At 60.3% G+C, this 12676-nt stretch overlaps 7 protein-coding genes across 7 annotated transcripts; 3 read left to right on the top strand and 4 right to left on the bottom strand.

Moving 5' to 3' along the window:
- Positions 1-574: 574 nt before the first annotated feature.
- On the top strand, positions 575-2062 carry CC84DRAFT_1220195 (uncharacterized protein; the record flags this gene model as incomplete). Its single annotated transcript, XM_018183141.1, has 2 exons — positions 575-611; positions 663-2062. The coding sequence occupies 2 exons, from the start codon at positions 575-577 to the stop codon at positions 2060-2062; spliced, it is 1437 nt and encodes a 478-aa protein (XP_018033690.1).
- Positions 2063-2828: 766 nt separating this feature from the next.
- On the bottom strand, positions 2829-5336 carry CC84DRAFT_1098157 (uncharacterized protein; the record flags this gene model as incomplete). Its single annotated transcript, XM_018174753.1, has 1 exon — positions 2829-5336. One exon carries the CDS (start codon positions 5334-5336, stop codon positions 2829-2831), a length of 2508 nt encoding a protein of 835 aa, XP_018033689.1.
- A 289-nt stretch (positions 5337-5625) lies between these two features.
- Positions 5626-6249, top strand: CC84DRAFT_1097996 (nuclear cap-binding protein subunit 2; the record flags this gene model as incomplete). The annotated part of the gene is made up of 3 exons (XM_018174745.1): positions 5626-5694; positions 5742-6082; positions 6132-6249. The coding sequence occupies 3 exons, from the start codon at positions 5626-5628 to the stop codon at positions 6247-6249; spliced, it is 528 nt and encodes a 175-aa protein (XP_018033688.1).
- Positions 6250-6436: 187 nt separating this feature from the next.
- Positions 6437-7713, bottom strand: CC84DRAFT_968043 (SNO glutamine amidotransferase). Its single transcript, XM_018188003.1, has 2 exons — positions 7213-7713; positions 6437-7159 (listed from the first exon to the last, which is right to left on the bottom strand). Exons 1-2 carry the CDS (start codon positions 7482-7484, stop codon positions 6562-6564), a joined length of 870 nt encoding a protein of 289 aa, XP_018033687.1. The 5' UTR covers positions 7485-7713; the 3' UTR covers positions 6437-6561.
- Positions 7714-7724: 11 nt separating this feature from the next.
- Positions 7725-8801, top strand: CC84DRAFT_1098076 (4'-phosphopantetheinyl transferase; the record flags this gene model as incomplete). Its single annotated transcript, XM_018174750.1, has 2 exons — positions 7725-7811; positions 7866-8801. The coding sequence occupies 2 exons, from the start codon at positions 7725-7727 to the stop codon at positions 8799-8801; spliced, it is 1023 nt and encodes a 340-aa protein (XP_018033686.1).
- A 329-nt stretch (positions 8802-9130) lies between these two features.
- Positions 9131-9975, bottom strand: CC84DRAFT_1097575 (class I glutamine amidotransferase-like protein; the record flags this gene model as incomplete). Its single annotated transcript, XM_018174721.1, has 2 exons — positions 9131-9684; positions 9834-9975. 2 exons carry the CDS (start codon positions 9973-9975, stop codon positions 9131-9133), a joined length of 696 nt encoding a protein of 231 aa, XP_018033685.1.
- A 438-nt stretch (positions 9976-10413) lies between these two features.
- On the bottom strand, positions 10414-12591 carry CC84DRAFT_968040 (FAD dependent oxidoreductase). The gene is made up of 3 exons (XM_018188002.1): positions 12245-12591; positions 11904-12189; positions 10414-11813 (listed from the first exon to the last, which is right to left on the bottom strand). The coding sequence occupies exons 2-3, from the start codon at positions 12150-12152 to the stop codon at positions 10641-10643; spliced, it is 1422 nt and encodes a 473-aa protein (XP_018033684.1). The 5' UTR covers positions 12153-12189; positions 12245-12591; the 3' UTR covers positions 10414-10640.
- Positions 12592-12676: the final 85 nt, after the last annotated feature.

Genomic DNA, 12676 nt, shown 5'->3' with positions numbered 1-12676 from the left:
ACAACGCACGGTGTCTCCATGAACACTACTGCAAGTGAGAAGGTTCGCGTCACTTGTCATGTCACTGTCAATGGCCACTCCATCGGCGGAGGGGCACCCGCAAGCGCCTCTCCACCGTATTCCACGGCTCCCGAATCCACACAAGGCTCCATGAAGGAAGACGATGGAGGAATAGAGAGGGATGCTTACTGCCACACGCGGCTGCGAGAAGCCACTCTCTTCCTTCACGGCCACGACGCATGGGAGCGATGTGCTGGCTTACACACTTCGTTTCGTAATTCCTGTTGGCGGTGAAGGAAGCTCCTGATGACTATTCTCTCGAGGCCAGGCGAGATCCAGGCTGCACCGCAATCAGTTTACCCGCGGGGATGGTTGGATGATTGCCGCGAGAATTCGCTCTCAGTCGTTCCCCCCGTTCTTCCAAGTCTCAAGGCCCCCTCTGCCTCCTCAGTCTGGCCGCTGCCCCGCTCATCGATCCCTCCAGTCTGCCTTTGCTCCTTCTACATACCCCCTCAATCCGTGACTCTAGTCGACCAAAACAGCCTTTTACAACACCTCCTCGCATCAACTCACCATGGACAGCACACAGCTCACGAAATGGCGAGCAACAGGTACATCACCGATATGATCACTTTTAATCTACCTCTAAGCCTCCCTCCCAGGAAAGTTGGAGGAAATGGCCGCCGTAGCCCACGAGCTTGATCTCTACACCACCGCCGGGTTCTCCGTACACTACACTCCCGCTCAGGGCCTCTCACTCCCCTTCACCGAACCCCTTATCTATCGCGCCCTTGCCCAAACCCTACGCGCACAACCCACGCTCTTCGCAGTCCCCATCGTCAAAGAAGGAGAGGAGACCTACTTTGCGCGCCTCCCCTCCATCGATCTCAGGACAGTGACCACCTTCGCCACGCGGGCAAAGCACGTGCCTGGTCCTGATGACGGAGGCAGAGATCCCGAACTCGACGCTCTGCTACAGGAGCAGGTCAATCTCAACTTCAAGTCCGAGGCGGGTGTTCTGCCTGTGTGGCGCTTCATCGCGCTGTTCGACGGGCCCGAGAAGCAGGGCTTCACGGCGAACCTCATGGCGCACCACGCGATTGCCGACGGCGCCAGTTTCCAGATCCTGCACCGGGAGTTCCACAAGGCGCTGCACGTCCTCTCTTCTCCGTCATCCGCGCAGGCTGAACGAGAGATCGAATATGTCGTCTCCTCAAAAGACACCGACGCCATCGGGCCCCCGATAGAGGCCATCCACTCCCTCCAGCTCCCCGAGCCCGCACCCCAGCCAGACGCAGACGCACAACCAAAGTACAACGACTGGCTCGGCAACCCGCCATCGCTGCCAAATTCGACCGGGTACACGACGCTCACGCTCACGCCCGCTGCGGTGGCATCCTGGACCCAGGAATGTCGAAGAAACAAGGTCGCGCCGCCAGCCGGCCTCAACGCCCTGCTGACCCGCAGCATCTACGCCGCGCTGCCCGCAGGGACGGAGTCCATGGACGTCAACATCCCCGTCGACGTGCGCGGGAGCCTGCCGCCTGCCGCCGTGGACGGCGTCATGGGCAACTTCTTCGACGCGTTCCGCATCCGCGTGTTCCGGTCCGACTTCCCCTCTGGCGGTAGCGACGACGGGACAGAGGGATTGGGCGCCATCTGGCCGGCTGCGAAGAAGGTCGCCAAGGAGACTCGCGCGTACTTCAGCCGCACGACCGCTGACGGCGAGGCTATCCTCAACATCGCGGGGCTCAAGAATGTGCCCGACTTGCACGCGCTGCTGAAGAGTCTGATCGGGGGTGCGCGGAGTGAGTCCCTCGAGCTGGCATACATAGGTCCGCACGCACCCTACACCTCTGGGGAGACGCTGCGCTGGAACGCCGGCAAGGCGACGGTGAGTCGGTGTGCGTTTGCGCTGGGGGCATGTCTGCAGATGACGGTCGTGCTGCATGCCGAGGGGATGACGATTGGGTTTGCGTGGCCGCGTGCTGCCATCGAGGCGGGGCTTGTGGAGGAGGTGGTTGCGTCGGTCCGGGGGTATTTTCATTCGATTACTGCGTAGACGTAATGTGTTGTAGCTCCTTTTAGTAGAGAGTCATGCAAAGCTTCGGGTTCGCTGGTAGCTTCGCAGTCGTGGTCTTCCTCTTGAAGTGACCTGAAGAAGATGTGTCTTCCACTGTGTCCATGTCGAGATCTGCGCAGCTCATCGCTCACTAGGCCGCCACACGACGTAACCATCAAGCATCGCTTCCTGTCTCATCCCCCTCTATGGCGGGGTTTCGGGGGTATCTTGAGTCTATTACGGGGTAGACGTGACGTGTTGTAGCCCTATTCTATTTCGCAGAGATTTACACAAAGCTTCGGGGTAGCTAGTAGCCTTGGAGGTGTAGTCTTTCTCTGGAAGGAAATAGGATAACAACGACGTGTCATCCGTTCCGCCGCGCCCTGTGTACATATGTCTGCCCACGGAAGCTGCCTGTGTGCGGAGTGGCCAGCACAGTCTATCGATCAGCTAGTTGGACACCACACCGTCCCCACTTCACCATTGTAATCACCACGTCCACGGGCCACTTCACAACACGCGCGCGCGTGTATGGAGTGCTTATCGCCCACTAGGCGGGCACATAGCATAGCTATCCAGCATCGTTTCCTATCTCATCCCCGGAGCAAGGTGGCAGTCAGTCGTCGTGGTGAAGAGTACATTCTCAATTGTAGTCTTCTTCTGTCGGCGGATACGGTGGAGTGTAAGGCAAAAGCACGCCCAACAAAAGGACAAGCCATTTGGGGAAACGGATTCGGTATTCAACTAATTCCCATCTATGCGCTCCTCAGCTCCCCCCGTCCACCACCTCCGCAACACTCACACCGTTGCTCCTCAGCCTCTCCGCCGTCGCCTGCAGCAGCTCCGTCTGGTGCTGCAGCATCGCCTGGATCTGATCATGCTCGGCTCTCCTCGAATGACTGGGTACCTTCATGCTCGAGCCTAGTCTTTGCTCACCCGCTGCTTTGATCCCTCCCTCCACCTCCTTGGACAGCGTCTGCTGCAAGTCCTTGACCTTGTCCATGCGCTCCCACACGGGGACCTCGCTGCCGTCCGCGTTGTCTGTCAGTCTTTGTGCTTCCTTGTCGAGACTGCCCTCCATAGTGTGCAGTTCCTCGACAAAGTGAACCTCCTTGTCGCTGAGCTGTGATGTATTCACCGACGCCATCTTCCGCCTTAGCGCGAGATACCGCTGCTTCTGCGCTTCCTGCTTAGCCTGCACTTTTTCCATACGGTCCTCGATCTTCTTGTTGCCGTAGAGACTCGCACCACTCTGCGCCTCGTCCTTGCCCGTGACTGTGTCGACTTTCTGCATGACTTCTGCAACGCGGATCACTTGGTCGCGGTACTCGTCTTGGAGGCGCTGGCACCGGTTGAAGAGGTCGGAGACTCTGAGCTGGAGGGTCTCGGTATGCTCGGCGAGGACGCGGTGCGCGGCCATGAGCACTTCGAGATTGGCGGGCGACAGCTTGATCTCCTCGTTCCACGCGGCTCGTGAACGATGGACGGCCTGGAGCGATGAATGCAGACTGAACGGCTGCCAGAACTCCTTTGGTGGTTGCCACGGCTCCCTGTTGTTGCTTGCAGGATCGTCCCATCGCAGGACGTCTTCAAAATCCTCTTGGATAGCCCCGTCTTCGGCGTCGAGGAACACAGCTTGCGGCTCATGGTCGAACACCGTAAGCACCAAGTAGCCGACGCCCGTCTCCTCGATGACAACGCATGATGTCACGTCCTTGCTCGTGTCCCTCGCGTTGCGGCGCATGCATCGCTCCGCAACAGTCGTCGCAGATTCCAGCAGGCGCTGTAGCCGGAAATCGGCGCCTTCGATCTGCGGTTCATATAGCTCGCTCTCGAGGTTGCGGATCCACGGCTCAAGCGAGATGTAGAAAACGCCGCTGGCGTGTGAGACGAAGAACGAAAAGTCGGTGCGCACATCCGGGGTGATGCTCTGGTTCGGCGAAGAAACGCCATCGTTGGCCAACGCAACCGTCTCGACAACGGCAAGAACATGCTCCGAGGGTTCCGGCACATACTTGTCCTCGGCAGAGGGAAGCCATCGGCCTACAATGCCTTCCAAGTCGAGACACACGTGCACCTCACATGTGTCGGTGAGCAGACAGACAACCGCTGAGGGCAGGCCTTCGGCGATGTCCTCATCTTGGCTGTCGGAGAAGGTCTTGAGCGAGAACACAATCATGTCGCTGAGCTCGAAGTCTTCTACCTCGGGGAGAATGGAGAATGGACCTTGCAGGAGCGGAACAGCGGGGACACTGGCTGGTCGGTTGAATACGGTAATGACGTCGTCGTTGGAAAGTTGCTCGGTGAATGGCTCTTGGTATATTATGTCACTGAGCCATTTGATCTGCTTGTCCGCAAGAGACATGTCTTGGATGGGAGAGGAATCGTCTTCGGTGACATTGGCGTGGTTGATGTTAATGGTGGTAATGAGCGTCTGCTTGAACGTGTCTGCACCAGCCGAGTTCACGAGCTGCCACTTTGAGGGCAGCAGAGGACACAGCGCGTAGACATGGCCGGAAACAGTGGCGATCCACAGGGTCATGGGCGCCCACCCGTGGACGCCCTGCTGGTCGGGCGAGTCTCCGAAGCAGGCGGAAGCCACCTCAAGATCCGCCGCATCGGGAGAAAACCCCTTGGTAGCGCCGTACTGCGACGCGCTCAGATTTTCCTGGTCGCTCTTTGCGTTGGCGAGCTTCTGCAGGTCGATGGACAGCGTCGTCTCGCAGAAGCTCGACCGGTCGGCGCGGTTGATCTCCCACAGCCGGACGACCCCTGCCTGTGTTATTGTGACGAGGCAGCGGCCGTGGTAGCCGAGCGGATGCCAGAGCACCGACGCGATGGGCGATTCCTCGAGCACGTGGGCGGTCGGGCCAACCTGGAAGGTCTTTGGTTTGATGGGCGCATCGTCGGCGGCGGCGGCCAAGAGCGAGGGTTCGGGGAGATGGACGACGTGGACCGTGTGCGATGTGGACACGGCGAGGTAGTCGCCTTGGGGAGACAGGTCGAGGCGCTCGATGGCCAGCGGTATGGAGATCTTGAGCACGCGGTAGACGGGGTGCTCGTGCTCCTTCAGGCCCTCGAGGTCGGCCCACCGTATCTCGTTGCCTACGGCGACAAACACCTCCGAGTTTCGTGCAGCAATGGTCTTGCGGATCCCGGGGACCTTCTCTTTCTGAGCCAGCGCTCGGCTGGGGGAAGCTCTGGGCGCAAACAGCTCGTGGCCGCGGCTCGGCCGCTGCAGCCAGCGCGGCGTGTGAGCGACGACCTTGGGCATGTCGACAGGCGTGGGCGGCGGCGAGAGAGACGGCGAATGCTGCGGGCGCAGGCGCGCTTTTGCAGCAGCAGCTCCAGACAATGCTCGGCCGCGACAAAGCAGACAGGGACGCACGGGCCCGACGCGTCTTCTGGCAAGCTTCACCCAAGCTCGGCCAGCCAACCACGCACGCCTTTGCAACGCAATTCGCGCCCTCTCCCCGTTGCGCACAACTGCGGCCACACGACAGCTGGAGCGGCCGACACACACAGCCCCCGCAGCCCCGCCCACGACACACCCTGCGCCCGCCATGCCTGCGCTGCGCAAGAAGAGCACCGTCGAGCGGCTGGACAAGGCGAGCTCGTATGCGTCGTCCAAGGTACCCGGGTCCCACTGCAGCCGTGATGCGCGCTGACACTGCGCCAGAACAGGCGGCGCAACCAGAACCGCCGCGACGGCCAGCGCGAGCGCGAGCCCACGCCCGAGGACGACAAGCTCAAGGACGCGACCACCCTCTACGTCGGCAACCTGTCCTTCTACACCACCGAGGAGCAGATCCACGAGCTGTTCTCCAAGTGCGGCGAGATCAAGCGCCTCGTCATGGGCCTCGACCGCTTCCAGAAGACGCCCTGCGGCTTCTGCTTCGTCGAGTACTACACCCACCAGGACGCCCTCGACTGCATGAAGTACATCGGAGGCACCAAGCTGGACGAGCGCATCATCCGCACCGATCTGGACGAGGGCTTTGCCGAGGGCAGGCAGTACGGGTGCGTGGACTCGACCGACTTTGCAGCGCCCCGACTAACTTGCCCACAGACGCGGAAAGTCGGGCGGCCAGGTGCGCGACGAGTACCGCGACGAATACGACCCGGGCCGTGGCGGATACGGCAGGGCGATACAAGAGGAGGAGTCGTACGCAAAAGAATACGAGTAGTCGCTCCCTTGCGATGGTGCGCGGCGGTATCGATACCAGCATGGCAGGCGTAAGGCGTTCATCGGGGTACCTCAGGGCGCTGTTCCCAGGTTTGCAGCTCCGAAGCCTTCTGAGGACTTTTATATTTGCAGGCAGAGCCATTGTTCCTCGAGGAGAACGTCGTGTGCAGAGACCAACCCACCAACGGTCTCTGCTCGACAGCAGAGCTAGATACATGCAATGGCCTAACAAATCAGATACCTTCCTGCACATGTCTATCCCAACGCCGCCCGCTTGTATGCATATGCGCGCTTATGCTCACATCACTGACAGCTAGGAAGCCGACCGATCCACAACCTCGAACTGCCGTCTGCGCTCGACTGCCTTCAACACCTCCCCTAGCCACCACACGTGTATGCGCGGATCCGCAGTCAGCTCTGGGTGGAAGCTGATGCCCAGGACGTTGCCTTGTCGCACGGCAATGATGTCCTCGCTTCCGGCGTGGTCGTGTTCCGGGTTGGCCTGCAGCGCAGGCGTCTGTGTCGGGAGCGTGGCCATGACCTCGACCTGCGCTGTCGTTTCCTTTTCAGCAAGCTTGTCTCCAGGAGCCTTGGACGGAGCAACGACGGTGGCCTCGCGCGATTGTTCCTCGGTCTGCACGCCGTCTCTGTGCGGGAGAATTTTCTCGACAACGGGCGCCCGGATGAAGACGCATCTGTAGGGCTCGTTGGCGGACTTGTCGACGGTATCGCCGAGGAAAGAAAGCTGGAGATTTGCCTGGAAGCTTTCGACTTGGCGTCCAAAATGGTTCCGGTTGACTCTTACGTCGAGCCCCCCAATGAGATCCTGGCCGCCCTTCTTGGTCCTGTTTGCAGACTCGGCCAACAGAATCAGTCCGGCGCATGTCCCCCACGTGGGTTTGCGGAGCACTCTACGCAGTGTCAGTGTGTCTGTGGCACAAAGTGCGTGGTACGAGGCGCCTACTTGACGAAATCCCTCAACGGCTCCAGCAGGCCAGAGCGCGCAGCCACGAGCGATATGGCGGTGCTCTCGCCGCCGGGTATGATGAGCCCGTCGCAGCGCGCCAGCTCGTCGGGCGTCCTGACCTCGACGAAGCTCCACTTTGGCGGCGACTGCGCAGGTGCACCCTTGAGCGCAAGCGACTCGGCCGCCGCGCGCAGCAGCTGCACATGCTCGCTGAAGGCGCCCTGCAGCGCCAGCACGCCCACGGTCACGTCCGCAAGGACCACGGTCATGACGCAAGCGTACAGCTTCCTGGGCGGTGCAGTGCAGTGGGTGGGGACTGCCGTGCGGTAGAGGTCAGAATCGCAGTCGAAGTCCGGATGCCGTTGGACGGTGGCCCACGGATAGTGATGGTATAAAAAGTCGCGCCGCCGTTATCGATAGCACGGCTGAGTGACGCGCACCCCACCGCCTCTGTTCAACACCCGCAGCAGCACGCGCAGCACGACTGCTGGCTGAAGCGCCCCAACGCCATGACCCGACCCGAGCGGGAGCTGGACATCACATACTGGCTGCTCGACACGCGCTCGCTATGGCCCGGCACCAAGATTGCTGAAGCGGTTGGTATTCCTGAAGGCGCTGCCGCTGCCGCCGTTGGCTGACATGCCGCACAGGCCGCCGCCGAGCTCCAACTCATCAGCCCCGAGGAGCGCGACGCCTGCACGCGGAAGTACCATATTGCAGACGCGCGCATGAGCCTGGCCTCGGCGCTCCTCAAGCGGCTGTTCGTCTCCAAGACGCTCGGCATCCCCTGGACGCAGGTGCGCTACGGGCGAAAGCGCGACCCGACCCACGGCAAGCCCTGCGCGCTGCTCCCCGACGGCTCGCAGGCGCCCGTCGAGTTCAACGTCTCGCACCAGAACGGGCTCGTCGCGCTGGTGGGCAGCAGCTCCCCCGATGCCGAGCTCGGCGTCGACATCGTGCACACCAACGAGCGCCGGGCGTACACGTACAAGCTGATCGACCGTGAAGGCCTCGACGGCTGGGTCGACGTCTACGAGGACATCTTCAGCGACGAGGAGTGCTGGGACATCAAGTACAACGTGGACCCGTTCCCGCTGCTCGACGGCACCGAGGTCACCGCCGAGATGCTGGGCCGTCACGACCGCGTGTGCCAGCGCGGCCAGCCCGTCGTCGCGACGCTGCCGTCGGGCGAGAAGCGCGCCTTCAGCTCCGACCTCGTCATCGACGCCAAGCTGCGCAAGTTCTACGTCTACTGGTGCTTCAAGGAGGCCTACATCAAGCTCGACGGCGAAGCCCTGCTCGCCAAGTGGATCAAGGAGCTCGAGTTCAAGAACGTGCGGGCCCCGCGCCCGGGGAGCCCCGCGCGGTGCGCGAGCTACGGCACTTGGGGCGAACGCGTGAGCGACAGCGAGGCCTGGCTCAAGCGGAAGCGACTCACTGACGTGCGGCTCGAGATCCAGAGCTTCGAGGAGGACTTCATGATTGGGGTCGCGGCGAAGCCCGCGGAGCGGCTGCCGGAGTACCTGACGGACTTTAAAAGCTTGGATCTCGAGGCCGACGTTGTGGGGTTTGCGACGCCGTTCTAGTCATGTTTTGGGCGCTACGGAGGTTTGATCGGATCGAGGCTTCGATCGCGATGGCGTTTTGCAATCTGCACTGCTGTACCAAAGTTGCACCGTCTGTCATGATTGAATGAGTAGTAATAATAGAAAGCACATTTCTCTCTCAGCTTCGAGGACTGTCCGTAGCGTACACGACCTCCATCGCTATGCTCGTGGCCTGGCTGTCTCCCACAGACAGCCCTCCCTGCTGCTTGGACCCCGCTCCGTCTCCGAGTCTCCCCATGCACCGAACAACATCCGCTTCTTCTGAAACAAAAGGGTCCTACCAACGTCGTTGCGAACCTCGTCTTCAATCAGTCCGTCGCACCCCACCGCTCCGCAAACCGGTCCTTCTTGCTATCCCGGTTCCTCTCGTACTCACTGCTATCCGCCAGCTCCTCGGCGACGTCGGTCCCCCAGATGTCTTCGACCCACGCGTAGATCATGTCGATGCCCGCAGCGACGCCCGAACTCGTCCACACATTCCCATCCACCACCCAGCGTGCCTTGGCCACCCACTTCACCTCGGCGTTCTGCGCCTTGACCCACGCGAACGCCTTCTTGTTCGACGTCGCCCGCCGCCCGTCCAGGACCCCGCTCTTGGCTACGATGGCGGAGCCGGTGCACACGGTGAGCAGGTACGTCAGCGTGGGATACGCCGCCTGCACAAACTCGACCACGGGGGTGACGTTTTCCTCGGCGCGGCTGCCGAAGCCGCCGGGGATGATGAGGACCTCGATGCCGGCGGGGGCCGTGTCGAAGGTGTGCGTTGGGACGATGGATTGGGCAAAGGGCGAATCGGGTGGCGAGGACGGGGTCAGCGTCGAGAGGTACGGCGTCGAGATTGGCAGCGCGGTGGATACGGGGTCTGCACTCCCCCGGGGACGTCAGTAAGCCAGTCTTCACCAAAAGGAGGCGACGAGGAAGAACGGCGTGTTTCGGCTCTGGCGCGTACCGTAGGCTGGCGTCTACAATTCCACGACATTGGTAGTCGGGGGACGGGGGAGGTTTACGTACCCAGCGTAGCGGCGAGGATGGAGAGGCGTAGGGGCGTGCTGCGGGAGAGGATGTTGAGCGTGTCGAGGGGGCCCGTGATGTCGAGGAGTTGGAAGCCGGGGAAGAGAATGACGGCGACGTGTTTTGGCGTTTTAGCTGCCATTGTTGAGCGTCCGTATTTCCTAGAGCTCGTTTGCGCTGGTCGTTGTGGTTGCTGTTGCAACAGCGGTTGCTTTATATCCCTTTCTTTGCTCTTCCTACTCCAAATATCTCTTGTCTCGGAAACAGTTATCCTCGCAAAGACATCCTACACCGGTATGGTGTTTCCATCGTGCAACGTGCAACGTGGGGTACGTCCTCACGTGCTTTTCTAATTAGTCAATATACCTCGTTGCGTCGATTGGTTGGGTCGCTTGGTGGCTGCGGATCGGAGAGATTCTGACGTCCGTATCCGGAACGTGACCCTGCAGGGCGTCCTACATGCGGGGATCAGAGTGGGTGCTGCGCGGCCGGGAGTAGGTTGGCGGTTGGTCGTTGAGAATGTTTTGTTCGTCAATGGTGGAATTGGCGGAAGTGGGGGATCTGGCGGATTGTTTTGGGATTGTTGGCAGGGTCAGCTTGCACAACACATAATTGGGAGTTGATTAAGCTTGTCGACCAGGTACAGAGAACTAAGCAAGTGAGGTTCAAGCGTAGTAGATTGCTGAGACGCAACGGAGTGGCATACATGATTAGCGCGCACCTCGCTGTACCCAGAGGTGCCTTCCGTACACCATCCGACAGTGTATACCCGGCATCAGTTCCAGATACTGCTCACGACAGTATTTCCTACACCACACCATTCATATGTACACCCCCGCTATCTTGCTGCTCCACAGTTGGCCACAACCTCGCCTTCACAAACCTCTCCGGCGTGATTAGATAGCTCTTTGGAATATCCCCCTGCTCAACCAGGCGTGCCTGAACCTCTGCAAGGTCCCCCCCAGCACCCTCCCCAAGCACCATATCCACAATTGCCTTCCCGCACAACGTTCCATTCGGCATCCCGTGGCCCGTGTATCCTCCGGAAAGCCACAACCCCTCCTGCCCCGGCACCTTTCCCACCCACGGATGATCGTCCCGCGAGTACCCCATGATACCAGTCCACTCTGCCGCGGCCTTGAGCTCCTGCACGCCTGCGGTCGCCCCGTCAAGCTGCATCACCTTCAGCAACGCACTCCGCAGATACGCTGCCGAATCGGGATCGATGACCGTGTCGTCCGACACACCGATCGTAGGCAACTTGCCTGCTCCGCGGCCGCCGCCGAACATCAGGTGGCCCGCGGGATTCGGGACCCCGCTGTACGGCCGCTGGATGAGGTAGTCGTCTGCGTTCGCGGGCTGGCCCAGGGCAGCGACCATGCCGTAGGAGTCTGGCAGGATGGAGGAGCCCTCGGGTGGGAAGAGAGCGCTCATTTCACCGCGGACGGGGACGATGAGGTCTGCGAAGGTGGGGAGGAGGGCGGAGGTATAGCCATTCGTTGCGAGGATCACGGTGGGGGCGGTGATGGTGCCGCGGGGAGTGTGCAGCGTGTGGGAGTTGGCGCCGGAGGAGAGTTCCGTGACGGGGGTGGTGGTTTGGAGGTTCAGGCGGCCTTCTTTGACAAGATTCTCCAGGATGAAGGTGACGAGCTTGTACGGCCAGAGGCTGCCCGCGCCCGGGGTGAGAGTTGCGCCGATGCAATCGGGGCTCACGCGGTGCCGTGCCAGTTCATCTTTGTCTTTAATGATCTTGAGCTGGGAGGCGATTTCTGGGGCGATCGTCCTGAGGTGTGCGATTTCTTTCTCGGCTTCGGCCATCACTTCCTGCGTCCAGAACTGGCGGCAGCCGGACACAGTTCGCCATTCGCAGGGCACGTTGTGCTTTTCGATGTAAGAACGGACGGTGTGGACGTTCTTGAGCTCGAAGTAGGCGACGTCGGCGCCACGATCCCAGAGTAGGGGTTGGCAATGGCCACCGTTCTAGACCGGGTGTTAGTGAAGGCCTCGGATGTACGCATATTCATTTGGTAGGAAGTTGGCGCAACAACTTAGACTGTAGCACGGGCTTACCCTGCCTGTAGCGCCCCAGCATGCTTCCCGCGCCTCTAGCATGACAATCTTCTTGCCATTTGCCCGCTCATCTTCAGCTAGAAATCTTGCCGCAGACGTGCCTGTTATACCACTCCCGACAATGACTATGTCAGCCTCAGCTGGGAGGTCTTCCGTGGTACGATGGCCGATGAGAAATTCATTTGGCTCGCTGTGCCAGAAAGAATTGGTGGATATGGGCGTCGGAAGCGTTGCGCGCGTGTGTCTCATGGTGGACAGCTGTAGTGGGGTGATGGATTGTGCCCCTCTGAGAACACTGAACGACACACTTTATGTAGCCGATGTTGTGGAGGAATCAATACCTTTTTTATGACGTGTAGCCCGGTATTCTCTGCATGTGGACTTCGAGGATGTAAGTATATCATACAATTGTTGGCAGCATTCTGCGATGGAGTACTGTGATAGGCATCTCGGAGTAAAGATGATTCCGACCCTCGGCATTGCCATTTCAGGACACGCGCCCTGTACGCGCCGTCTACCCAATGCTACTGTGCAATCGGTTCGGAGCTCGCAAAGGTGAAAGGATTGATGTAGGCGCCATGACTTCACTCTTTGAATGATGATGGTAGACGACGCGCGTTCGAACAGCGAAGTTGACGGGCACACGTTGCAGTCCACGCAATATGGGTCGGCATTCGGAGGGATTCAATTATTGTAACCACAATTATGAACACACGTACTGTACCGGGTGGATCGCATAAGAGTCATGTCGCGGCCTCCATTGAGCATGACGC

This window comes from Paraphaeosphaeria sporulosa (genome assembly GCF_001642045.1).
Source record: "Paraphaeosphaeria sporulosa strain AP3s5-JAC2a unplaced genomic scaffold CC84scaffold_8, whole genome shotgun sequence".
Taxonomy (NCBI): domain Eukaryota; kingdom Fungi; phylum Ascomycota; class Dothideomycetes; order Pleosporales; family Didymosphaeriaceae; genus Paraphaeosphaeria; species Paraphaeosphaeria sporulosa.
This window is presented reverse-complemented; position numbering and strand designations above follow the sequence as displayed.